This window comes from Syngnathus acus, chromosome 9 (assembly GCF_901709675.1).
Source record: "Syngnathus acus chromosome 9, fSynAcu1.2, whole genome shotgun sequence".
NCBI lineage: Eukaryota > Metazoa > Chordata > Actinopteri > Syngnathiformes > Syngnathidae > Syngnathus > Syngnathus acus.
The window spans coordinates 11,373,883-11,400,488 of NC_051094.1; the positions used below are offsets into that span (position 1 = coordinate 11,373,883).

General features: G+C 41.8%; 1 protein-coding gene across 9 annotated transcripts in view; it reads left to right on the forward strand.

The window, feature by feature from the left end:
• pbx3b (pre-B-cell leukemia homeobox 3b) overlaps positions 1–26,606 on the forward strand; it is a 55,558-nt gene that overhangs the window by 27,023 nt on the left and 1,929 nt on the right. For 2 of the 9 annotated variants that reach the window (XM_037258303.1, XM_037258304.1), the window contains exons 3-10: positions 15,038–15,279; positions 16,560–16,750; positions 18,018–18,153; positions 18,940–18,969; positions 22,557–22,722; positions 23,288–23,365; positions 23,853–23,965; positions 25,068–25,157. In XM_037258303.1, the coding sequence (XP_037114198.1) occupies positions 15,038–15,279; positions 16,560–16,750; positions 18,018–18,153; positions 18,940–18,969; positions 22,557–22,722; positions 23,288–23,365; positions 23,853–23,965; positions 25,068–25,157 (1,046 nt within the window). The remainder of the gene's footprint in view (positions 1–15,037; positions 15,280–16,559; positions 16,751–18,017; positions 18,154–18,939; positions 18,970–22,556; positions 22,723–23,287; positions 23,366–23,852; positions 23,966–25,067; positions 25,158–26,606) is intronic. The other 7 variants (XM_037258307.1, XM_037258308.1, XM_037258305.1 and 4 more) reach the window with 5 other exon arrangements.

A 26,606-nucleotide genomic window follows, 5' to 3' on the forward strand; every position in this document is an offset into this window, starting at 1 on the left:
GAAAGATGGAGCTGCCTGCGTAAATTGTATCTTTACATCAAAAAATGCTGCAGCATTCCAAATAACAGGCATGGCACAAGCACATACAATACGGTATACTTGCATTTCTCCAAAATACAACTTAAGGTTGGCTGTAGCCGAGTTTGTTTTGATTGGAGCATTCTTATATTTATACTGGTGTTTACTTGCACTGACAATCAATTATTAATGCACATCCACTGCGAGGTTATAGTGATATGGCGCTTAAGCTTTCCAAGCACAGTCCATAAATGAAGTCAACATAGTGAGAGCTTCAAAGGAGCTCTCTGAAATGTTTCAGGCTCTCATGGAGGAGGCTTATTACAGCTGAAATGTTTTTCTCGCGGCCCCCAGATTCTTTGTGAATGCTATCGCCTGGAAAATTCGGGGTATTTTTTGTAGTCTATATCAAGAGACATGTAAACAAAGAGACAGTCAGCACTTGGCTTAAGTATTTCAGCTCTCACTAAACTTGGAAAAATAGTTTGCAAGAGTGCACTTGCGCAGGGTGAAGTAACTCATGGCCATTATTCTTAGACATATTTTAGTATCGATGTTGAGCTTGCATCTAGAGGTGAACCGACTCTTTTTGAGGCGTCTTTGTTTAGTGCTGCCGGTGACAAATCTGTGGATCCGCTAATGGAGGTGGACCTGCAAGGCTATCCCCTGGCCTTTGTCTGACCCCTTTTGTGGAGCTGAATTCTTCAGATGTTTGCAGGATCAAGTCACTTAATCTCCAGCAAAGACTGGAGCTCAAAAAAGAGGACAGGGGAAGCAAGGGGGTAGGGGGAGGGGGGAAGGACAGCAGACAAGCACTTCTCCATGTCTGCGTGCACGGGAAAGTCGTGCACGTCTGCCTGCCTGTTCTGTTATGCACCATTGTTTCAGACAAAGCTCAAAATAGACAGAAACAGTGCAGCAGGCGGTGTGTTTTATTACCACTATAGACCGTAAAATTAGACATTAGTGAAAATGGTTCATTAAATGGCTAGGAATGTTACAATTCTACATAACTCTTCATGTATTGTCATGGTAAATGAATCCTGTTTCTGCACCCCAGTCTTCATTCCATCTGGCCCATCAGTGCTCTTTAAAAGCATTGGTCTATAATTGTCAGATCCGTGTCATATACAAAATGTGTTCTTTGTTTGGGATGCTTTGGTGAAAAATGGATAAATGACAAATAACAACAGAACAGTTGGAATCTAACATTGGAATGGTGGATGGAAGATCATGGCTAGCATGGCTGGAATAGTCTCTCCTGTTATTTGTTCTCAATCACCTTGATGAAACAATCCTGAAGGCTATGTGAATGAGACCACTGACAAGATGATTTTCCATCCCTAGCATGAGGCCGCTTTCTCCACTTAATGTCCTCCGTTAAAATGTTCCACACAAGTAAACTAGAAGAGTCTCCACTCTTGACACATGTGACAGTATTTGCATCAATTATGCAGTTTGCGGCTGCAGCAGCACCAAGCGGGTGAGAGAAAGGGGGGCCGATAGTAAAGAAAAGGGTTTGTGACAAGATGTGGTGGCAGAATTTGAGATTTTCTCTTTAAAATGCAGTCTTTAAAAAATAACATTCAAGACCATTTACATGAAAGCAGCCGCGGCAGTGAACCCGACTGAGGCGGCAACAGTCAACGGAGCGTTTTGACATGAAAGACTTTGCCAAATAGAGTACAGTATATTGAACTCTTCCTTGTCTCTGCTGTACTCAACGACAGTAAATGTTGATTATCTACCAAGAAGAATGTTACATGTTAAAAACTAGTCCGAGAGCAGGTTTGTGAATGTCACAAAGGAATGAAGTAATCACAAATTAGCAAACTAAACAGCCTCTGTGAAGTCTCGACAAAAATCTACATTTTCAGTTCAGCCTATGAGTATTTATTTATTTATTTAATAAAAACTATTTAAATGATGTCCACGCAATTTATTGAAGGTTGGCACGAGGAACAGGCTAAGATACCGTAAAATGAACGATGCATCTCAACTGTCAAAATGCAGGCCTATGCATTCACACACACAAATACACGACACCTAAAACCATTTACAAACAGTAGCGACATTCAGAAGCAAAGCAGAGAAAACAAAAATAGCTTTCCATAATTATTAAAAGAATGAACATTGACAACATTTAAAGAGCATTAACAGAAAACTTTAAAAAATATTTAAAACAAAAAGAGAGAAAAAAATTGGTTTAAAAGATTTGAAAATAATTAGACTAAGTTGGTATCTGTGTAAATCTGGCTGTGATTAAACTAAAAAAATGGCAGCTGACCTAGTTCTACCATTACTGGGTTGCCTTCTTGTTCAAAACGTGCAAATACATTGACGTGTTTGTTGGAGGGATACACAAGGAAGGCATCTGAAGATGTTTTTTTCTTCTATCCAACAACCATTTGCCGAAATGTGTGTGACAAACACAATTTGCGACGTGCCTTAAAACCAGAGCAGTGCAGCACAATGGCCGCTCCACAGCAGAAAGAATACCTTTGAAAAAGTGTCCTACTTTCAACAGACTGCAGCATAGCGTTTCATTTCACCGTGCCCAACCGTATTTCACATCCTCGTTAAGTGTAACTTCCAAATCTGCTGTGCCACGGTTTCTCGGCTCACGTACACATGCGACCACACTTACGCACACATGCACAAACACACATCAGCTGGCCCGTCACTGCCTTTTATCCAACGTCAACCTTCAGCTGTATGGTTTATCTGTAGTGACACTATAGCAAGGTGCTTGACTGCTTTTTGCCAACAGACTGCAACACTTTAACTGTACTTAGTCATGCATCATTATGGCAGTGTCTGGGAACGCCTGCAGATGGTGGAGGCCGAACCATTTAGAAGGGGAGGATCGGAGACAATGGCGCTTATTGCATGAGGATGAGCGTAACTGTGCACCAGAACATTCAACAAAAGGATAATTAAAAAAAAAAAAAAGGTGATCTTCAGTCAAAGAAAATCCTCCATGTAGCGCACATTGTGCCTGTTCGACAAAATGTATGAAATTTACTTGTGAATTTTTGCTAGAATGAGCCTTTTATGTGCGTATTGATCAGCGATTGTTCACGCCAGGGGATGCTGACTATGATTGCAGCCTCCTCTCTGTTCCTTATAGAGATTTAACCCTCTTGCTTTGCCTTTGGTTGCTTTGTTCTCCACTTCAAACCTCCTTGTGTCGAAAATGTGATAACATTACTGTCACTTGTCACTTTCTCTTTATTTCAACACGCGACAAAGCTTTTACATTCAGCACGCTGCACCACACGGGCATTTTCAACAGATCTTGTCTGCTATTGAAAGATAAACGCTACCTTCATTCAATAGAAGCTCATCTGAGGTTCACATAAAGCTGGCTTCTTCGTGCTTTAAGGAAATGAAGAAACCATTAGCACAATATTCACTGGCTGAGAAAGAGAATCTTATCTTTGTTCCGCATGACCATGCAGAGCCATATTCCTTTTGACATCATTATGTAAAACCAATTTCTCTTTCATATTTCCACTGGGCTGCATTACCACATCGATGTACTCGCTATTCCTTATTACAAAGTAGGTGGCCTAGAGGAATAATATATGCATTTGTTCCCTATGGCATTAAATATGCATATAGGTGCCTCATTTCATCACCGATCGGTGTTATTCCTTTAAATAAATCCGCACAGCCTGCAGCCCCTTTTTAATATTTAATTTGACAACTTTTAAATCTGTCTTTATGTGATGATGAAGTAATTGTTAGCTGTCACAATAATGATTGAATTATACAATAGCACCAAAGTGGCTTGGATGTGGTAGGCTGAATTACAGTATTTGTTTAGCTTCAGCCATAACGTGAGCTCCGGGGCAAGGGTATTCCTTTCACATGTAAAGCCTTCCGCCATATTCTTTTCATCTCTTCTCCCAGCCGGTCATGTCGTAGATCTGTGCAGCTTCCGCATTTGACCACACCGGGTTTTAAAGCCGAAACCCACCCCTTCAAAAGATCTTGACGATTTCTGGGTATGATCACATTCAAACTTGAACAGTCCACATCAGCAGAGCAACAAATATATAACAAGATATAAACTTCATTTGTATGCTTCAGGGCACCCCCTACAGCTTTGAGGTGGAACTTACTTTTATTTTACTGTGCTAATTACAATCAGGTTCAAGAGGATTTGTTGGCTCAGCCAATTACAAAAAGAGAATTCATCAAATTATTCAGATAAGCTGTTATATTTCTTGAAGAGGGCTACGTAACAAACAAATGGATCCCAGCAAACTGGTGATGTTCTGTCAGCATGGCGATGGCAGTTTTGTGCTATACAGCTAAGACTGTCTCTACTTTTTGTATTTCGCTCAAGGTGAAAAGAATCCCAAATCAGTGTTTAACTGTGGTCCCTCGTTGCTTTCAAATAGATAAATAGTACACACTAGTGTGTTGCCACTGTTTGCAATGCATCGTGTATGCCCCAAGAACTAAGGTGTTGTTGAATTGGTAACCTTCAGAAGTGAATATCCATTTCATAGGTCCTGCTGCCTATCAGGTTGAGTATTCCAGCTGTTATATTTCAACAGCAGACCTTTAAATCCCTCCACCACTGTAATACTCTTTCAAAGTAGCAGGGGTAAATGATTTGAATTGTGTTGCCGTGAAGATCCATACACATGCAGCTTTTGCTGACATTCATTTAGAAGCCACTCGGAGCACTTGCGACTCCAAGTAACAATGTTCCTGCTGAGCTCTACAGTGAATATACCTCTGACCTAGACAGAGGGAAGGGAGATTTATGAAATCCACATGTTTAATACATTTCATTTTGTCCGAGGGATTTGTATTGCTTACCACAGTATTTTAGGTGGGAAACATTCTGTATAGTCACAGCTTGTATTGTCTGAGGAGAAGAAACCCTGTCCTGCTCTGGCTGCTGAAGATTTGTTTTCTACTGCCTCCCTTTCTGCACACATATCAGCCATGTATTTCCTCACATATTGCATTTTGTTGCTCTGAGGTATCGGACGTACACACCCCTTAATCTTTAATGCATAATCCCTGAAAATCCGCTGCATAAATGAAAAAGATAACCCCACTATCAATGTGCTGACAGAATATAAGATAGCAAGGTAATTTAATAAAGGATTGGCGCTGGCCCTAGTGTGATATGGTGTGTGACCTCTATGTATTTGTTGTGTAATAGAGCTCCCGAGCATGGAGACTACTAGGTCTTCCTAGTCCGCAAACCCATGCAGAGTCTTTGGTGTCAAACAGAATGCAGCATATGGATTAAAGAGCAGGGAGCGTAGTCTGTGAAATATTTGCTTTCCCTACGTGTTGACACAGTCAAAGAAAAAAAAGGAAAAAACAGGAACCAAGCCTGTGCTTTCCCGTGGTAATCAGGTACAAGTTATCACGGTGAAGTGTTTGCCTTCCTAATGGTGTTTCCATTTAGCCTCAGTCTGTGTCATCGGCTTCCCATTTGGAGTGCGGGCAGAAAGAAGCTGCTAACTGCTGGCCTACCGAGACTCGGTGCGTAATCCATCTGTGTTTGTTCTGGTTGTGAGAACCAACAAAAAGACAAACAAATGAAGTGAGTGGGTGGGAGGGGTCCTGTATAAACATTTAGAAGCCTGGTCGTATGAAGCGTTCGGCAGCTGACCGCCGCAAGAAGTCATAAACACAAGTTCCAAGGTACACTTGTTTTGCATTGAAAATGCACTTGAGTGTAATGTTGACAGATATAGCTTGTGACGAGCGATAGTCAGAATGTATGAGCACACATTAATGCTGCTGTCAAGCTCTGATGCCAGAGTGAAAATAAGCGGTTCACCTCTGTTTTCATTCAGGAGAGAGCAGCAGCGTCTCCGCTGTATTTATTGACTTGTTTTACTAGGCTGAAACAGGGTGCTTTTAAACGGGCCTGCTCGCTCTTAAGACTCTCCAGACATTTACATTATTCCTGACTGAGTTACACACACTTATAAAGGACCACTTCCGTTGGCCCGTGTAGATATATGCACCAGTTCCACCTCTCTTACATTCATACACATTCATGCAGTTTATTACCCCATGCACCCTTCTCGATATTGTTACACTATACAATTCCCCTTGTTACTGTCGTGCATTGCTAACCTTGAAGGATTTTGTTGTTGTTGTGCATATAATTAAACAGCTTTCCTGATTACGTTGGAACATAAACAGCAGTTTGTTTTAACCGCTTTATAAATTGAGATTCTTTTGTAATACAGTGAGGAAAAAAAGAACACTTCACTGTTAGTGCGAAAGCTGATTCAGTAGTAAAAAGGTTTGATTTCACGAGGCTCTAAAAATCATCTTTCGTTGACTAATCTGCACAACTGCAGTAGGAGATAATGAATGCCAACACCAAAGTCACAGCCAACACTGTGATCCCCCACCCAGCCTAAACCTCCAGCAGTATTTACATGGCATTTCGTTTTAGAATAAACCTCTTTTCTCTCACACTGTGAAGATATTGAACCCTTTCACGGAGATGTCTTCTTAACCAAAGCTTATTAAAAAGATGGACATCAAAGTTGTGGGTTTCCATTTATCTTATGGCACTTTAATTGGCCACCACAGGCAAGGTACAACTCACTGCAAAATAGGAGGTGTTGAGTGCTTGGGCGAATGTCTGAAGACCTCTCAATGGGTTTGGTGCCAATAAATCGCCTGCAAAGAAAGCACAGCCTTTTTTTCCAAGGGTTGGGAGCATTATAGAATTTCACAAAAAGGTTATGAAACACAATACGGCGAATTAACCGAACACTTAGGGCCATGGGGCTCGGTTTCCTTTTTCCGGTGTATTTTCATGGTTACCATGTCCTGTTCTTGACCTCCAACTTCACTTGAGCTTGACGTCTTCAGAGCTTGACATGAGGCAATACACTCTGAAAAGGTCATGCAGTGTGATCACCATGAGCCAACTGAGATTACATTTTGCTAACTCTGTGGTGTGTTAACCCTTTCAGAGGACACTCTGCAAAAATGCATTGAGTATGTTAAAAGACACCTTTTCAGATTTCTTTCAAGTAAATGACAATGATCATATGTTATTACAGAATCACTTGATCTATTTAGTGTTTCAATAAAAATGTATTCCAAATAAAATGTGTTTCACCACCATAACCATGGGTTCATTTGTTATGATAATCCAGGGTTCGTTGTGTTAGTCCTCAATCTCAATCTGAAATTACTGCCCAGTAAAAGCGCAAAATCCAACACAGTAGAACAAATCTGGTTCAAGTTTCTATGCCCATGAAACAGAACTCAGGCTTGTGGTGAGTCATTGTTTTCCACTCAAGTGAACAATAAAAACATAAAAACAAAGCCATTAATTGTTGACATACAGTAAGTAAATGGCATCAAGAGCTGGCGTTCTCATTAACCTGTCACCTAATTATCTACCTCCAATCTGAGTCCTGACAAGCCCTGCCATCTGAACCCTCCACTAGGTTGTGTTGTGTCGTGTCAGCACTTGCCAACCGCAGTCAAAGCGCCATTAGGTGCCCGGGAAGACAAAGGCGTCTTGCAGCGGAGGTTCCCCCTGCATGCACGTCCACAGTGTTCGCCCTGTTAATGCCTTCCCTTCCAATTAAATCTGCAACTGTTAATTATTGTAATTATGAGCACGGGCTCCCAGCTCTACCCCCCTCCAGCCCCTCCTTCGCCTCGTGCAGAGACGCAACGGGAGCTGTTGTGTTGCTTCAGCGGCGCCTCATCTCTGCTTCAGTGAAGTCCAAGCGGGGGATTTGATGCAGAGGGGGATTGGGCACAGATGACAAGGGTGACATGAGTGGGACTGCACAGTTCATCTTGGATAACGTAGAGAACAAGTCACAGTCAATGCCCACTCTAACACTTCACGTTGTCGGTCGAAATAGAATTCTGGCAATATTTGGTGCTTTGGTTTTCTTGGTTTTTAATCTGTATAAACCATTTCCAAGATATTCTGTCCAATAAGAGCTAATACAATAGCGAGTTTGTTGAAAATTTAACAGCAAAATGTTTCGTTTTAATTGGCTATGTAGTTGATTGGTAGATTATAATGTTTACTAAAGATTTATTAAAATTTGGTTGCAGTGGTGTATAGCTCATTACACTCCTACTACGTGTTCAAAATGTTTTGGTTATCCTCTCTAAGACATTCGAAAGGCATCCTTATTTGTTTCGAATCTTATTCCACCTATGGTAATACCAAACTCTATTTTGTCCGTCAGAGAGACAGTTGCAATGAATGTGAAGTGATGTGTTGACTTTAAGGCGAGCTGAAAAAGAGTGGATGGCAGGCCGGCTGCCTGTTAAGTCTGTGCGTGTCTCAGCATCCTCTTTGGCCTGCTTCTGTCACAAGCTGTTGTTGGCCCGGACCTGATCTGCCCACCCACTCCTCGCGTTGCACTCTGCAGACCTAGTTGTAACCTGCAACATCAGGCTCTGGATGATTCCGGAAACAAGGCTGTTGTGAAGGTGCGTGCAGCCTAAGACACAAGAAGTGGATGTGTTTTTGTGAGCTTTAGCAGTTCTCCCTCAGAATCAAGCTCAGCCGTAACCTCAGTTACCTCACAGCAGAGTCCTTAACACGCCAGCACGCCGAGCAAAGGACTCGGCTTTACAATTTAGAGCTGGATTCGTTCCTACAAAAGACACTGGGGGAAAGAGCAGCTCCTTCTGCTTCAGGCAATGCAGCCTTTTCGTGAATACACTGCAAAATCTAAATGATGGACTGTCAACTCTCTTGCAAGAATGCCACTGCAAAGAATAATCTCTCTGGCAGTGGATCATGCTTGGCTGTATGCTACCAACGCCGTTTCTTTGTTTATGCGTCCATGTCGCTTTCACACGCACGCATGCCAACTTGTGTATGCATGCAGACGCACACAAAAATATCATATATAACACTGAGAAAATGCTTTGCATAAAACGCAGTTTATCTTGAAAATAACTGTCAACTGTAGTGGATTAATTACATTGAGCGTTTAAAATAATTAATAACAAGGCTTAGCTTGGTGTCTGGACAAAGTTTTTCTTGCAAATGTGTGGTTATCTGTGTGTACAAGACCTGCTGTGTGACCTGGTTTCATGCAATCTTCATCCTCTAATTAGGGGGCTACAGAAAGGCTGGAACAAGAGGAGGACTGATTAGTTGCCTTGGGGTATTTCATAAGTGGCTTTCAGTGCCACATTTGCATTATTTGCTTGGGGTCTGAATAACAAATCAGTCCACCTTTGCAGAAAATTTAGGCGAGCAGCTCAAGACCCTCAATACATTAAATATACAATATAAAAGAAAGCAATTTAAAAGCCAGCAAATACATAACAGCACGATGAAATGCAAGATGTCTGAGTGTTGAGCTCTTAACTCAAACACATTACCGAACTATTCTTAGACATCCCATTTGAGTCCATTACACTTGATGTTCAGTGCTACTATACAAGAATCTCTGTGATTGGAGCTCATTCATCTGGTAAGCAGACCTTGCGAACTATGTAAGCCCCATGTTGAAGCCCTGTGCTGTAATCCTGGTGGGTCAGTGTGTTTTGTGATCTGTAGCAAAGGTCCTTGTCCACTTACTTGGCCAGACTTGCCAACCGCTGCGTGCGGCCGCCACCACCAGGCCTGGTCAGCCATCACTGTACCACTTGGCCATTTGCCCACATGGACTCTTCGAGAGCTGGAAACAAAGCAGCCACTCACATGTCCAAATATAAACACACACATGCACATGCGCACGTGATCACTGAGAGTGACAGTGCCTCTTGTTTCGGCAGCCCTCCTCCCCACTCCTCGCATCCTCGTTCGTCATGTAAGGTGTCACTTCACACAAATGTCACTGCCAGTGCAGGACAGTGATTAATTTTAGTGTGCTTGGCAAAATGTCTTCAAGATATTCGTTTTGGTTGCCGTTTCCCATGCTGAGCCCACCACAGCTCCTTTCGTCTTTACGAGCAGGTCATGAGCGGCACCTTACCAAAGCCTCCGCCACTGTGGCAGACATTTGTTGGGTGGTTAAAGGGAGGGGATTATCATCAAGGCTACCTGCCCTGACAGAGATCGTCTTTTATGACCACTTTTTGTCACTCATCATCTGAGCCCAGCCCACCACTACCCTATTTGCTGCCTGTTTTCTGTGTACTGTGGGTGTGTGATGGGGGAAGTCTTGACCCAGCGCTGGCACTGAGCGGCTCTAACATTTCACTGTCAGCACAGCTGATTAGCTTATCACTCACTGTGCTGGGAAATACATCATCATTCTAGACAGGGATTCCCTTGTTTAGGTTGTGTTCTTCCTTGAATCATTCTACTTTGCAACCACCCAGCTCGCAAAATGTAGCCATTGATTTTTAATCCTTGTTATGTGGTGTATTATGATGCCAAGCTTTATCTTTGGAAAGCCCTCCACCAGTCTGAATACACTATATAGGTAGACAGAAGTTTTGAAACATACCTCCCAATTAATAAAGAATTAAGTTTGGTTCCACATAAATCTTATACGTCATCCAACATCGGTGGACGAAATCTAGGAAGTCATGAAAGCTCTGCAAAGTTGGAGCCATTCCTTAATGATGTAGCTGGAGTTTTGAGTGTTTCCTTGCCCTTTTGGGAGTTTAAGATCAGGGGATGTTTGAGAATATTTGCCATTTTTCACATGTCCTGTGTTGTTAGTTACCTAAATGTTGAACAGAGGGTGTGATTTACTGAAGTCAAATTCCTTGTTTGGCACGCTCAAACATGGCGAATAAAAACTCTTGAATCTTGAATCTTGAATAAAAAAATCTGTATGTGCCATCATACACATCTACCCCATTGATTCTATGAATATGTTCAAATTGTATTTCTGGTTTAGACAAAGGCTATTTGAGCAGTTTTTAAATCTGTCCATTTTAGTTCACTCACCCGAGACAGTGACACACAAAGTTGCTAATGTGCTTTGCCTCCCTACAGTGTGGTATCAGGTATGGTAATTACTCTGCCATTAACATTGGGAATAGTTAATGTGTATTAATGTGTTAATGGAATGTTAATTACTGTACATGCAATAGAGAGCCCGCAGGCAGTCTCTCAGTTTCTTTGTGCCATGTACATGTAGGCCAAGGTTTCAAACAAAAAAAAAAGAAAAAGAAGAAAACCTTTTCAGAACATCAGTGAAAGAGGATCCTTATGTTTCATTTGTCAGAACAAAAGAATTTCAGTGGTAATTTGATCCTGCTCCCATCTTCTGGAGCTGTAAGTGACTGATCCAGGCGTCTCAACAAAGACGATGATGTGAAGTCAAAGGAGACGAGGAACACGGCAATGGTGACACTGGCGCCTTTGTGAAATAAATACTGTAAACTCTCCGTATTCTCTGGTGTGTTGCTTTGGCAGAGAGTTTTCATAAAACGGTGGATTAGAAGCCCTGGACCCTGACTGCCAAGCCGGAGTTATAGCTCACCTTGGCCGAGACCCAGTTGCAAGCTAGATGGCTTGCTCCATCTTTCTCCTCCTCTTTCTCCACCCAGACGCCCACTGTCTGCTGCACACCTTTAAGAGAGATGACCTTTGCAGATATTGACAGAAAATAAATTCTGTTTCGATTAGTTAGCTTTGGGAGACCTTTCCGGATCAATGCAATTAGATGAACAGGGTGTCGATATGTGGCTGGAGCAGTGCACTAAAGGCACAGGCTGGGAGCAGAGCAGCAGGAGGTCAGGGTTACTTGTAATGAGAAGAATGTCCTGTGGTGGACACAATCACAGCGTGTGTCATTAAACAGCAACACGGCGCTAAAACCGGTCTGTCGCAACAAATTCTGCTAGATTTTTTTTTTGCGACCATAAATCCACAAATCTAGATGATATCTGCATGTGGCAGCATATCTTCCCATATGTTGTCTGCTGTTTGACGGTGCAGTCATTGCAGCAGAATGAGGTGGAGGACCCCGATGCTGCCCCTTCCCTCCTGAGCAAGCCACATTAACCCAGCAGGGCTCTGCCTTTATGGCTCTCCTGCTCGCACTTCGGTGATGAGAGTAAACAAGCAACGGGCCAAAGGTCACCTAAGCCCACAGAATAACGGACGACACGAGGGAAGAGGAAGTGGGAGGAAAGCAAAACGCCCTGAGGCAACCCTCGGATCACTGTCAGTGATGCAAGCAGGGAGTGATGGACGAGACAACAGACGGATAAATTTGTTAAATAGGATTAAGAACCTATACATTGTCTTTGTCCAGCAAATGCATGAAACCTAAAAAAAAGAAAAGAACCACCCCTGACTGAGAGCGATGGATCATCATAGTTTCTCCTTGTGTCTCAGCCACAAAGAGGAAATACTGCACCTTTGTTGTTTGAATGACAAATGAGGCCGATTTCTTTTTTTTCTTTTTTTTGTTTACATGATTAAATGAGTTCTAGTAATTAAAACCGCCAGTGTCATTGGAGTTCTGTGAAGTAACCAGAACAGCTATGGATTTTTAATTCTCAAGTTGCGATGGTGCACCAAGGTGACACAGCTTGTGCACGTTCCTTCGCAGTGAGATAAATCCCACTTTAAATGTGGAGGTGGATTAACCCAGATGCCCAAACTTGTTTTAATACCCATATCATCAGACAAAAAATGGAATAAAGATTTGTGCAGGCAAACAGCATTTCAAAATGTGACTACGGCTTTGCAAGTTACTATACAGATTTGTCAACCACACAGCAAATTAAAGATATTATCTGGCTGGAGTCTATTTCAAGAGAGCTGGGTGATGATGCTGGGTTGAGACAGTGATTCTGCAAACTTAAGCTTCCCCAACAAAGATGCAGAGACAGAGACACATTGCACTGTTATTCTTTCATTTTTGCCATCCCCCCATGTTTTTCTTATCTTGACTTGAATGGAAGACCGACGCATCAGCCTTTGAAACGTGTGCGTTATGAATGACCTGCCGTAGCTGATTGTGGCTCAAATACACCTTGGTGGACTCCTGCGGGGCCGTGGGCTTCACAGGGTAGCAAAGTAATCATTTTTATCCTGCTGATTTCCCAAATAGAAATGGACATGTATGATAAAAATGTCACGGCCACTCCTCATGTCAGCGGACTAACAGGATTACATGTCACTTACTAATGTCGCTCTCTGTTTTGCTTTGCTGTGAATGGCCACGTTATTGCACACATAGACTTTGTGTTAATATATGGTGAGAGACAAGTAGCTCTTTATGGTCTGTGATTATTTAGTTTGACTGAAACTAGTGATTTATGCCTATTTAGTTGAAAAGACCTGTAAATTCCCTCTGCTGCATTTCCCTTGGACACAGTGAGTAGAGTAAAAGTGACAACTAGGTTTGCTGTGGAAATGTACACTGAGTTATATTTAATATACCTGACATGAAAAACGTGCCTGGCGAGCTACAACCGGCCGCAACACCGAGGAAAAAGTACAGCCCGGGAGCTCGACTTGAATTTGAGAGCAAGTAAATAGTGAATTAGGAAAATATGAACCACAGTGGCAGACAAACCACCAGCCATTAGAGCATGCTGAATTATATCAACATTTGAATCATGTGCCATTTTTGCGTGTGCATAAACTGGAACGGTACCCCCCCACAATGAGCTTTGGGTGAGAGAGTTGTGCAGATGCTGTACGATGTGGACGAGGCTTAGTGAAGCAAGCGGCATATTGTCCACATGGTTGGCTTGTCTGTGTGAGCCTGATGGAGCTTTGTCCAGCATCTCAATGTCTCCAACACAAATAGCCGCATTCATCCACTCCTCTCACACCATTACACCTCGAAGACTCAAAGTCAGCCAATCCATAAATAGAGGCAAATTTCTTTTTCAGTGACATTGCAGCTCAACAAAATGTGGAATCAACAGTGAAGTGGATACAGATGGTGTTGTTTTTTTTGTTTTTTATTTAGTTACTGAAGAGCGGAATACAGAAGCCCAACGTTTCATAATGTCGCTGTAATGATCTGTTTAAAATCCTTGAATCGCGAAAGGGATTATTGAATGGAAACAACTCTGCCAATCAGAACGTTTGAATAGCCACTCATTGTACTTAGAGTCTCACTGAAGTGTTGTTATACTGACCCATTGTATTGTTTTGTTTTTGTCTGGCATCAAAGCTGCATTGCCAGTGTGTCCAGGTGTGCATGCATGCTATCTACTGGGTGATTACCACTTACTGACAGACTGGCGAGACAGAGAACAGCAGGGTCTGATTGCATGAGTAGAATTAATGAACAAACACTTCACATGAAATTTATTGGGCTCTCATTGTCGGACTACAAAATAATGCTATCAAATCAGGGCTGCATATTCAGATCTAAAAAAGCAAATAGCAGGTATATTGCCAAGTTCCTGACAGTCACTGTGTCAAAAATGAGACACTGGAGATATAGTTTTGTGTTTAGGATCACTCCACAAAGTAAGAATCTCTTCAGAAAGTAAGAGTGCCACTTCACAATTGAAAATTTGTCAGTTTATGGATGTTGCTGTCATGTCAACCTCACCGTACACAGTGTGCACTGCTGTGTGTAAATAAAAGAACAGGCTTAGACATAGATGGCAGCCACATAGCGCATTCACAGAAAGTGCTGACTTCATACCTGCGGGGAAAACATCACACTGGGGCAGAGTATGTCGTCGTAATACCGTAATTTTCGGACTATAAGTCGCGTTTTTTTTCATAGTTTGGGTGGGGGGGCGACTTATACTCAGGAGCGATTTATATACATATATATGGTTTTTTTTCACTTTTTTGGGCATTTTATGGCTGGTGCGACTTATACTCCGGTGCGACTTATAGTCCGAAAATTACGGTACTTTTAATTCTCTATACATACCATATATGTATGGATACAGTGGTTGCAACACTGCAGATATGCAATATACTAGATGCATCATCTATATTTTGGTTATATTATTTCGCTAACTCCATCTAAAGGGCATTTCTCAATATGGAGTTGGATGAAGAAGTGTGTGTTATGTGTATGTCACGGCATTGCTTTATCTGAGTCTCTCTCTCCTTGTCTGTTTGCCGCTGCAGGTCTCAGCATCCGGGGCGCCCAAGAGGAGGACCCGCCGGACCCTCAGCTCATGCGTTTGGACAACATGCTGCTGGCGGAGGGCGTGGCAGGACCAGAAAAGGGTGGCGGATCTGCAGCCGCCGCAGCTGCAGCCGCTGCCTCGGGCGGGGCAGCTGACAATTCTATTGAACATTCCGACTACAGAGCCAAGCTCACCCAGATTAGACAGATCTACCACACAGAGCTGGAGAAATATGAACAGGTAGGCACGTTTTCGATTGTCTCGAGGTTAAGAGCTCCCCGGCACCAACTTTGTCAAAAATGTTTTGAGAAAGCCCTTTTCTGTCAAAGCATGACTGTGCCACAGTGGGCAAAGCAAGGTTCGTGAAGTTATGCCTAAGGAACTTGGTGAGGATGAACTACTGTCTAGAACTTTAAATCAAACACGAGCCCTCCTGACTCAAAGCAGGAAGGCTCTGCTTCTCTCCTAGCTTGAAGCACCCCCAATGGTTAATTTCGAACCAGTTTTTTTGACCTATTTGCTGAGACAAGATCTGGATTCGGGTGCTGTACAGTTGACTCCCAGCGTATTATCTTTAAACTCCTGTGAACATTGACACTTACTCAAAATAATAGTTTTGAGTTGCTCTGTCCACATGGGTCGATGGTGCGAGCGAATTGGTCTCCAATTCTGTCGACGATGCCACACCAAGACATGGCGCCATATTGATTTTACAGATGTAAAAGTGCCGTTCCCCATGTAATTAGCAATTAGTGATTAAACAGATTGATATTATTGGAAATGACTGTCAGTTAAATTTTCTTGAGGAAAAAAGGCACTCTCGAGGAAAGTAAAACCCTCTGTGTTATAAGTTGCAAATTAATTAGCAAGTCATAGGATGAGACCTGTTTTTTTTTTTTCCAAGAAACAGAAAATGCGTTCCAGTAACTGTAAGTGAAATTTGTCCAGTGAATGGATCATTATCTCACTTGGTGCTCTGATCCTTCCATTAAATACAGAGACATTATGGTAAAAAAAAAAATGTAGCAGTAATGCTTCATCTAGCCGGAGAGGTAAATTAGACTTAATATACTCTCAGTGAGTGGAGGTAGCTTTGCAGGGGCATGCACCACTTTCCCAGAAGTGCATGCATCTTTCTTAGGGATATTTCCAGGTTTTAATTATCTAAATGTAAATACTTAACGAATTTTACTCAGAGTAATGAGCTAAAGCATGCACTACATAAATGGGTTATTCTAATTAATCATGTATGAATTACCGATTTAACTGAAAGCTGTTTAAATTCACTCTGCATTAGGCCAAAGCCAAATTGCAAATTGACATTTATATTCATACATGACTTCAGCTATTATGTCAAAGTAATATATAAACAATTGTACGGATTTGAAGCGTCTCATAAACTCATTCACCATATGAAAATCTGCACAATTGTCAAGGATTTTTGGGATTCGGGGGATTTTTGGTGAGTGTGCCATTTACAAAACAGACTGACTTCTTTTGTCTGTGTTTCTACTCGACAGGCGTGTAACGAATTCACAACCCATGTGATGAACCTGCTGCGGGAACAGTCTCGTACGCGGCCCATCTCGCCCAAAGAGATTGAGCGCATGGTGGGAATCATCCACCGTAAATTCAGCTCCATCCAAATGCAACTGAAACAAAGCACTTGCGAGGCTGTCATGATCCTGCGCTCCAGATTCCTTGATGCCAGGTTAGTCCATGTTATTCACAAGTTTATTGCTTCCCTTTGACCCATGGAGCCAAATCTTTCTAAATTAAAAAAAAAAAATAGAAGAAAATCTGACAAAAATGTTTGAGTATTATAGAGTATTATTAGTTTTAAACTCAACTACTATCGTAAAAAAAAAAAAATGCATTGCATCGTGTTCTCTGCGGATGCACAGCTCACAGTGGCACACTTCAAAAAAGTTAAAAGCATTAGCATTAGATCTGAAAGTAAAACTTCAAATTAAATTGTTTGATTGTTGAAATTGTTTTATTGCTTGATTATCTAGTATTGCACAAAATCTCTTATTTCTAGAGCGTTTACAAAGGCTCATACAAATATAAGAACTAACAAATATGTAGTATATTTAATATTTGTTAAATGTTTGAAAAGGTTTATGCTAATTATTTTGCAACCCTTTTTTTTCCAAAATCATTGTTTGTACTTTCTGGTCAAAACAGGCCGTTATCGCAGAGATAGAAGGTTTTAATAATATCTCTGCTCCATGCAGTTTTCTGGACAATTATCCCCGCCTACCTAAGAACAAAGTGAATTGAGGGTCAGGTCATGTGTAAAGCAAATGTTGAGTGTGGAAATGCGCAATTTTGTGAGGCTCACCACAAGTTTATGCCAAACAAGCCAAGCGGAAGCACATTTGCTGCCCACTGCCTGTGCTAGGCCCTAGTAAACACGGCAACAAATAAGCAAATGCTCACGAATGTGATAAGTAGTGCCCTTGGGAGGGAAGCGGACCCAGATCTAGTTAGGGTTTGCTTGTTTCTGCTGGAGATCCCTGGGGCTGTGGCACTTAAGGAACAATGCTCAACTGTGCATGCCGTGATTTCTATAATGTACCGAGATGCACTCCGACTGGGCTTCGCGCTCCATCACGAAGCCCACCCATCCACGGGACTAAACTCTGCACATTACACGCTTGGACTGGAAATCAGAGAGCAACAGACCAAATTAAACATTGTATGTGTTTCGTGGTTGTGTGTGCATTTGTTTGTGTGTCTGCTTGTCAGTGTGTTGGTCGGACCCCCCCTCCCCCTGTCTCTTTTGTCTTGACGAGACTTGCGGCAGGACACAGTACATCGTTCTGCTTCTCGGGGCCCTTAGAGCCCATTCCTCATCATTTTCACCATTTATGTGCGAGATTGATTGTGCAATTTGTGTGATCCAAATGGATGAGTTAATGCTGGTCGCACTAATAGGCTCGCCCGGCCTTTCTTTGGTTTTACTCCCCACTCAGGCGGAAAAGGAGAAACTTCAGCAAGCAGGCGACAGAAATTTTGAACGAGTACTTCTACTCACACCTCAGCAACCCCTACCCAAGCGAGGAGGCGAAAGAAGAGCTGGCCAAGAAATGCAGCATCACAGTTTCCCAGGTGGGTAGCACACATCCAACAGTAGCTGGTGGCTAATCAGGGTGGGGAAGGGAAAAGCCTAGAGGGACCCTTACCGTGGGTTACAGCACCAAGACACAGCGTCCTCAGCTAACCTTGACATTGTGACTGCCTAATGATGCTTCAGTCAAGGCAGTCTGAGCAGGGCCACAGGGAGGGGAGGAGGACCATCATCTTGGCCTCAATCAAAGCACTATGCTGTCCTTCCTTAACTGCCCCAACGCCTTCTCCCCCGCCATCCACCTCCCCCAACTCCCTCTCGACACTCATTCCCATCCACCACATGCGCTCTCTTTCCTGCCTGTCACTCACTCAGGTCATAAAGTGGCAAGAAATCATTAATTTTGGAGAAAAATAAGATTCCTAATGTTGTGCTTCAAAACACTGTAAGATGATGGTTTAAAGACTCCCCTAATGCTGTTATCTTTTTAAAGATTATCAAATGTGACTTAACGACTTCGCCTCCTCGTTGGGTGTAAACCTGAAGGCACTATCTCTCACACCTAACTTCCCGCCCCACATCTAAATTATTATTGTGTACACTCCCCTGTTATTTCTTGCTGACCACTATCTAGGTGCTTAACACAAACACGTTATATTGTTCTATGCTCGTCCTCGTGAGGCACAATATCAGAGAGACATCAATCTATAACATAACGATTCATCTGCAGTGTTTTGTTCTGTGTGGGGAGGGGAGTGTTAAGGGGTGTATTGAGTGTAGTCATGAAGAGTCAGATACTGTAAAAGCCCATTCTTTTTTGCCTTCAGGGGGTGGGAAGCACCATCACGGTATCTCAGGTATGTCATAACTTCTCCTGATCCACTGTTTTCATTTCTTTGTTACCTCTTTTGTTTATGTATGTAATAGCCACTTCACTGCACAGACCCCCTCCCTCCTCACACAACTAGATCATTGCTAATGCTATGATGAATTCAAAGAACAAGATTGAGTATAATTGATATTTTTAAAATAGAACAATCCACATCCCACCTTTAAATTGCACAGTTCCATTGACTATTTTGGTCAGCTCATATTTTCCAAGCACACTAATTTTCCCATCATATTTTGTGTGTACAGACTACAGTATGTGTCACATGCTACTTTGCATTTACTATTGTTTGTCTGTTGTTTGGCATCGACAGGATGTGTGATGTTCTGAATATCTACCTTTTGTTCTATTTACCCCCCCTGGCCATTGCACAATCATGCTGCAACACTTCAAGAAATGGGCACCAGTGGAACTTAGTTCAGTTTTCCGAGTGCCTTGCTAAGCAGGCCACTGTACCTGTCCCCATGAGAACAAATCAGTCCTTGCAAGAATTAGAGTGCCTTTAAAAATTCACTTGAACTCATCTCAGGCCCCATTAGTGGCGCACTCCTCGACAAACAGAGGCCACAACAGACATTACTATTGACTTATTCTTAATGCTTTAGCTCATTTTAAGTGAGTAGCAAAATGTGAGGCTCACCCTAATGTCTCGTGCACCCTAAGTGTGTTATCCCTCACAGTGCCGGAGCTTTACACACTCACAATCCAATCGCAGTGCCTTCTCTGTAGGCTTTGTTAAGTCATTTGTCAAAATCCCACGTTCTTTTTGTGGGCTTTGTTGATTATTCAAACAGTTCATCAAGTAACAACCATCCATCGTGAGCGGTCTGCCAATAACAGTCGGAAGCTTTGCCTAATACATCACTGCTGATGAAACACCAAGCATTATTGTTAGAAAGGTGGACATTGAAATTGTTTCATATTTTTTAGGCAACTCCAGAGCCATGCTGTAGTATATAATCTGAAAATTAATAAGAATTTCTTTCTTTTTCTCCTGAGCCACATCACTGCATTTAGAGAAACAAAGATTTGGGCTCATTTGTTATCTGTGGATAACATCATGTAAAAAATAAATTCTATTTGTATTGAAAGTTCAGGGTTCTCCAAACTGTAGTCATAAACCTATCATTTATTTTCATTGATTAGGGAGGATTATTGATTCAATTAGAGTACAACAGCTTCTCAGTCTCTCACAATGTGGAGCAACTCTATTGTTTACTCGCCAACAGTCCACATGCTCATTACACGATCGCTGACTTCAAGGCTGCTGATGTCAGGTATTCGAGTGGTTAACACCCCGGCTCTGCCCTTACTTAGCAGTCGACTGGATGCGTGGCCTTCTCCAAGATGGAAGCGAATTAGTTCTATAGATTAGGTTGTGATCCACACCTTGCATTGCTCGATAGTAAGCTGACCCGGAGAACCACTAAAGCCGGTATTCAGTGGGCAGGAAAAGAAAATGTGTGACATTTAAGGCTTTGCCGGACTATGTGCCTTTCAGGCTTATACTATATAGTGGTGGACTCATAGTACATGTTATCACAAAGGACAGGCACAACACGTAAATGAATACATGAACTGTAAATATTTAATATTCCCTTTTGACTGGCAAACGGAAGGATTTGCTTCCTTTCCTGCCATGGTGATTAAGGTGTGAACAAATTAAAGTAGTTCAAGGTCACATTTGATGATTAAGGTGTTCACTAATTAAAATTATGCCCAAAAAAAAGTGAGACAAGAATTCTAATATCAGTAAAATATGTGATATCCTCTTTGTGGGCTATTAAAAAAAAGAGTGTAGATTACGTCATTCCAATCCACTATAAGCAGGTTAAGTAAAAAGGATGATAGCCAGGGCTTTCATTGCTTCCAATTAAACCTTGCTTGTTAGTTTAACCTCTAGGTAAAGCCATCAAACAATTGATGTCAAGGAAACCCTGCTGCCGACAGTGGGTCTCGCCTGAATGGTCATTAATTTTAATTGCTTAGATATTAAAGATTTAGAGCGCAGAGACGTGTAGGATAGAAATGATCTGTTGTCCTGCAAATCCAGTCACTTTTTATGCCACAACATTGGCTGGCTGCTGGGGATATTAAAATTTAAGCACATGGGTGGAAATTAAATAAAACGTCATTAGGGGCAGCTGCTCTTTGGCTGGTCCAGCGGCGGGCTGCAAGGCCAGTGAGATAGAGTGGATGAGGTGGGGGCTACAGCAGCACAGCAATGAGACACTCTAATTTATAGAACCATTAAAAGCATGCATCATCTCATCATTATTCTGCTCTTATCACAGAGCCAGCATCTACTCAGAAGATTCAACTTTTTAGGGTCTCGCTAATGTTAGATGTTTCACTTGAGTGAAATTTGCATTTCAAACTACTCTGCTTACCCAGCTCCTCCCTTCACCTTAACACGTGTCCCTTTCTATAGACTTTAATTTCTCCAGTAGGATCTTATTTTAAAAAAACAAACATTTTAACACTGACTGTCCAAGTATGCACACTATTTACTACAAGTAGTTGAGTGACTAAAATACTGACAGTAGAAGTAGTAATTCACTGAATGGCTGGTATGCTCACTTGATTTGTAATTAGACCTCATAAAGTGTCAAATATGAACCAATGTATTAATTATGTATGTATGTTTTATAGAATGATGCCTGAGGGGCAGCCCAAGCTCACTTGCAGCAGTGTTTGTTTTTAAAAAAGCTCACCGATAGTGACATTTATATTTATTTACATATTTTCGAAGTGATCAAATATGTATAAACACTTGCAGAGATGTATATATTCCAATACTTATTCATACCTTGTTAATAAAATAATTATTGATATTTATTTTAAATTATTAATGTATGAATTATTGCAAATACATATATTGTCACATAGATTTAAATCATTAGGATCAACAATTTAATTGAAGAAAATTTGAACAAATATGCCAGAAATGTGTATCAAATTGGTAACCGGTCATATTAATCAGTGACCAAGTAGCTCAAAAATCTTGGTGACCCCTGACATAAACAAACATTTCTTGGGAGTAGTATACAAAAAGTAGTTCACCTCTTTCCCAAAAGTACTTTGCTGTGTTAAAAATGTGAAAAGTGTCATGTAAAATAACTTTTGAAAAGACAAAAATGGGTAACCATATGCCTATGTTTTTTTCATTCATATATTCATATTCATTTTTATTTCATCAGTTTTTTTCCCATCGCTCACTCATCTGTGTATATCATTGAGGGGAGGGGTGTATCCTTAACAGCCAGCCACGCAGTGACGGACATGTCGAAGCAGCAGGGGCCCCTCGTGTTTGGGTTTTGTCAGGAGACAGAGCTGAGAGCATGTCAGGCTCCCATCCATGAGAAGACACAAGTGGCTCCTTATTATGGCTTAATTAGCTTGTGTACCCAGTGGACATTGCTGCAGGGGCTGGGAATTGGGTACTTGATGGACCCAAACATGACATCTTGAAACAGTCACACTGCTCAGTGCACGCTGCTGTGGCTGCTTGATGTCTGACTCCTCTGCTTCTCCCCTCTGTGCTCTTCCACGCAGGTATCCAACTGGTTCGGCAACAAACGCATCCGCTACAAGAAAAATATTGGCAAGTTTCAAGAGGAGGCCAACCTTTACGCCGCCAAGACTGCTGTCAATGCAGCGCACGCCGCAGCCGCTGCAGTGCAGAACAGCCAGACCAACTCCCCTACTACACCGAACTCTGGTAGGCACTCCTGCATAATGAAGAAGAAAGATGAGGGGAAAAAAAGACCTGCCGTACACCGCAGGCCTTAACCTGCTGCCTCCCTCCCTCCCTCATGCACCATTCACGCAGGCGAGAGTGACAGGCTCAGCTCCCAGCTTGGGGATCACTGTGTCTCCCGTCTATAAGACACTTGGTGCCAAGCAAACTCATGCATAAAGGGAGCGTTCCTGACTCGTGAACCGAGAATACATGTATTTTTGGAAAAGAACAAAAAAAAAACATATCTGAATACTGCCATGGGATTTGTTTTCGCTTGACTTTTCTGTCAGCCTCCTGTCATTTTAAATGTAATGGTATGTAGTCACTTGGAATGTGGCATATTATTTGGCTATGTAAGTGTAAACATAGGAGCTAGGAGCATTGTGATTATGCTTAGATTATCAGTATTTTCCTTTGAAATAATACAAAAGGACCGTTGAAGTGCAATGAGTAAAATGTAGTATGTGATCGGTTTGGACTGGGATGAACTACGTACATTGGGATTTGGTAAGCTTATGAAGTGGTCCCTTTTTCTTGCATCCAGGATTCCAGATGAAAGATGAGGAGTTTCAGCTGGATTCTGCAGAGAGCAAAAACACTCTTTTAACCAACATGTTTACTGGTACTGGTCTTTTCATAAGCTTCTTCTCGTTCTTGTCATTTACCATGTGGTACCTTTCGCCAGTGTTAGATTGGGAGTAGATGATGTGGAGCAATTGGGAGCTTAAGCGACCAACCACATGTAGAGCCCCTTGTGTCGTGTGATTCTCACTCCATTTGTGTCCATCGTGTTGGTAAAAATCTTATTGTCCCCATCCGTTTGTTTATTTGCTTTTTTGCTTTCCTCCATCACTCTGGTAGTTGCTTGCTTTATGGGCATTTTCTCAAGTATATTTGTATGTCTCTTTGAGTTGGGTTTCATTTATTCAGACATGTTTGCGTGCGTTCGTATGTGTGTGCCCGCGTGTGTGTGTGTGTGTGTGTGTGTGTGTGTGTGTGTGTGTGTGTGTGTACGTGCGGTGCGAGTCTGCATTACTTGTGTGTGAATGTGCAGTCCTATTACAGTAGCCCGTTCATGTTATTCAGCTACTTACATTTTCCCTCTCTAGGTTCTTCAGGTTCTTTTAACCTCCCAAACTCTGGGGACATGTACTTGAGCATGCAGAGTCTGAATGGGGATTCTTACCAAGGGGCACAAGTCGGAGCCAATGTACAGTCACAGGTAGGATTAATAATCAGGGACAGTTCCTCACTGCCGGGGCAGAGAGCTGTCCTTGTCTTGCCTGTGTACTGAGCCATCCTCAGTGCAGTCTGAAGCACGCTAAAGCAAAGTGAGGCTCTCTGATAGCGCCAAACGTGTCTACTGATGATATGTTTTTGGATGGAAGGTTTGGCTGACAAAATATCATTTAAGATTTCAGACATCGTTTCTACGTAAACATTTGGTGAATGCATATGGCTTTGACTTGACCTCTTGGGTTGGTATTGGGTTTTGGGTAATGTGTTCCTCTTTTGTTACTGTCCTCTATCCTCTTTTGTCTCATTGTGTTATTGCTTGTTGTTGCTGTCTACCATTCTGTAATCTCAATGCGCAGTGGTCACAACTGTGCGCTTACAACAACCATCTGTGATATCGATTTATCCTTATAAAGTTCTGCTATACAATTTGTAGTAAATGTAGAATATGACTCCCGAAACGTCTTTTTAAAGCAAGTTTTAGAAAAAATCCTGTTTTTTTTTTTCCCTAACACATCAGGTTTTTGAGATATTTCCATTTTTTGTTTTTAGGTTTGACTTATAGAAGCTTGTGCAGTATAATTTTTCCCATACTTTGTAATTTATAGCTATAAATAAATAATACTAAATATATTACTATCTTACGATTATTATTATCATTAGTAGTAGTAGTAGTTTTAGTAGTGGTATAAAAACCTGATGTGCTGGAGGAAAAAAAGGGCAGATTCCATTATTCCATTCAAAATTAAATCTAGAAAGGTTTCCTTGCTTCTCTGATTTAAAAAACAAACAAAGTGTAATGGTAAATGCTCAATTCAACCAGTTACTGATTTTGTTCCTTGTACTTATTGTGAGTTCTCAAATGTAATTTAAATTTCAAATATCAATATCATGCCAGGAATTTACTTTCTTTGTTAAAACACATTTTAAAGCTTTATTGTTGGGTCTGCTTAGCACCTTTTCTGTCTTTGGAGTTGTGATACGCTTTCAGTCAAGTTAGTGTATGTTCTTGAGCATGTGTAAAGTAAGTGTTGCCTTGTTGCCACACACCAAGTTGAACAGCTTGTCCACCTTGTCTGTTCCTTCAGGTGGATACCCTGCGCCATGTTATCAGTCAGACGGCAGGATACAGTGATGCTCTTGGCCGAAACACGATGTACAGTCCACACAGTTTAAATGTGAGTACTTCCTATCTTTCCTCTGTGCTTTTGTGGGTTTTCTGATTCCTTCCTTTCACATTCCCCGAAAATGGACTGAATCGTGCTCTTGGCTGATTGGTCAGCAACTATAGCCCAGGGTGTAGGCCTACCCCTCCTCTCGCCCCGCTTGATAGGCTTGGATAGTTTCCAGCTCACTCGTGACCCCATAATGAATGGATATGAGTGATAGAAAAAAGATGAATGGATCTCTCTATTTACATATCTTAGCAACTTTGTGCGTCTTCTTGTGATTAGCCTAAAATCAATGTAACAGTTGCCCACAAAAGTTCCTGAGGTATTGTTTTAAAAAAAATTAATAATAATGCGATTAGATTAATATGTGATCTGGAAATCAGCTCAGTCCTCATCATATTATTTAATACGCAAGATGTATTTGAGTCATAATATACATGTGTGGAAAATAGTTGACAGTCTCTGTGCGAGAAAATACTATCGTCTGTACCGGCAGCTTCCGGTGTCATTTTGTCTCGGCTGAAGCCTTATTACTCTAAGCTTTTCCGACATGTCAGCCCCCAGCTAGATCAAGTGTTTTTCACTTTCTCACAAGGTTTCTCACTTCCATGTGCACTGTAGACCTGTGCCTAGTGGCTCACTGGAGCTTTGCAAAATCCTGACGAAAATAGCAATGGGCACTACTGAGTCATCCTCACCTTCTCCCCCACAAATAAATGATATACAAAAAGAATCTAAATGAAATACAATGGAAAATTGAGAATTAATCAAAAATATTCTTGAATAAGTCATTGTTGCACTGCATCTGTTTCCATCCAGAAAGTGCTTTGTGGACATATTAGCATAGACTAACCTTTAGCGTTGTTGATGGTGACGTAGATGGATCCAGTAAAGGCTAGGTCATGCCTAGAGCGAAGCAAAGTCAGGCTGGCTAAGACTGGCTCTCTTGGCGGGGCCCTGCCTTGTCACTTCCACTCAGCTCTCCCCACCTCAGCCAGGCCGAGCCCTCCCTCCTCCTGACTGGCAGGAGAATATGTAGCGACAAGCTGCCGGACGCTGCTGAACTCTGCTTAGACACTGATTTGAAGCATCTCTCCCGTTGGTTGGGAAGCAACACAAATTTGTCTCTTTGCTGATTTGACAGCTCAAAAGCTCGTGCAAAACAATATGACTCTTTCTCAGAAGAGGAAGCGAATTTGGTAGTTCAAGTAAGTAAGGTTGGAATTTGCCAGTTACATCATTGACCTACGGAACATTTAAAGTGTAGCCCATGGTAGCAATCTCTAATGCAAAGGTGACATGACAAGGAAAAACAATCTAAGCAATTCTGTTGATGTACATTTTATTGATCTACTAAAGTTTTATCATATACGTGTATACTGTGTCTACCCTGCCTAGCGCCCAAAGTCATTTGGGACAAGCTTAGGACAAGCTCTACTTCTCCTGCAAGTCTAA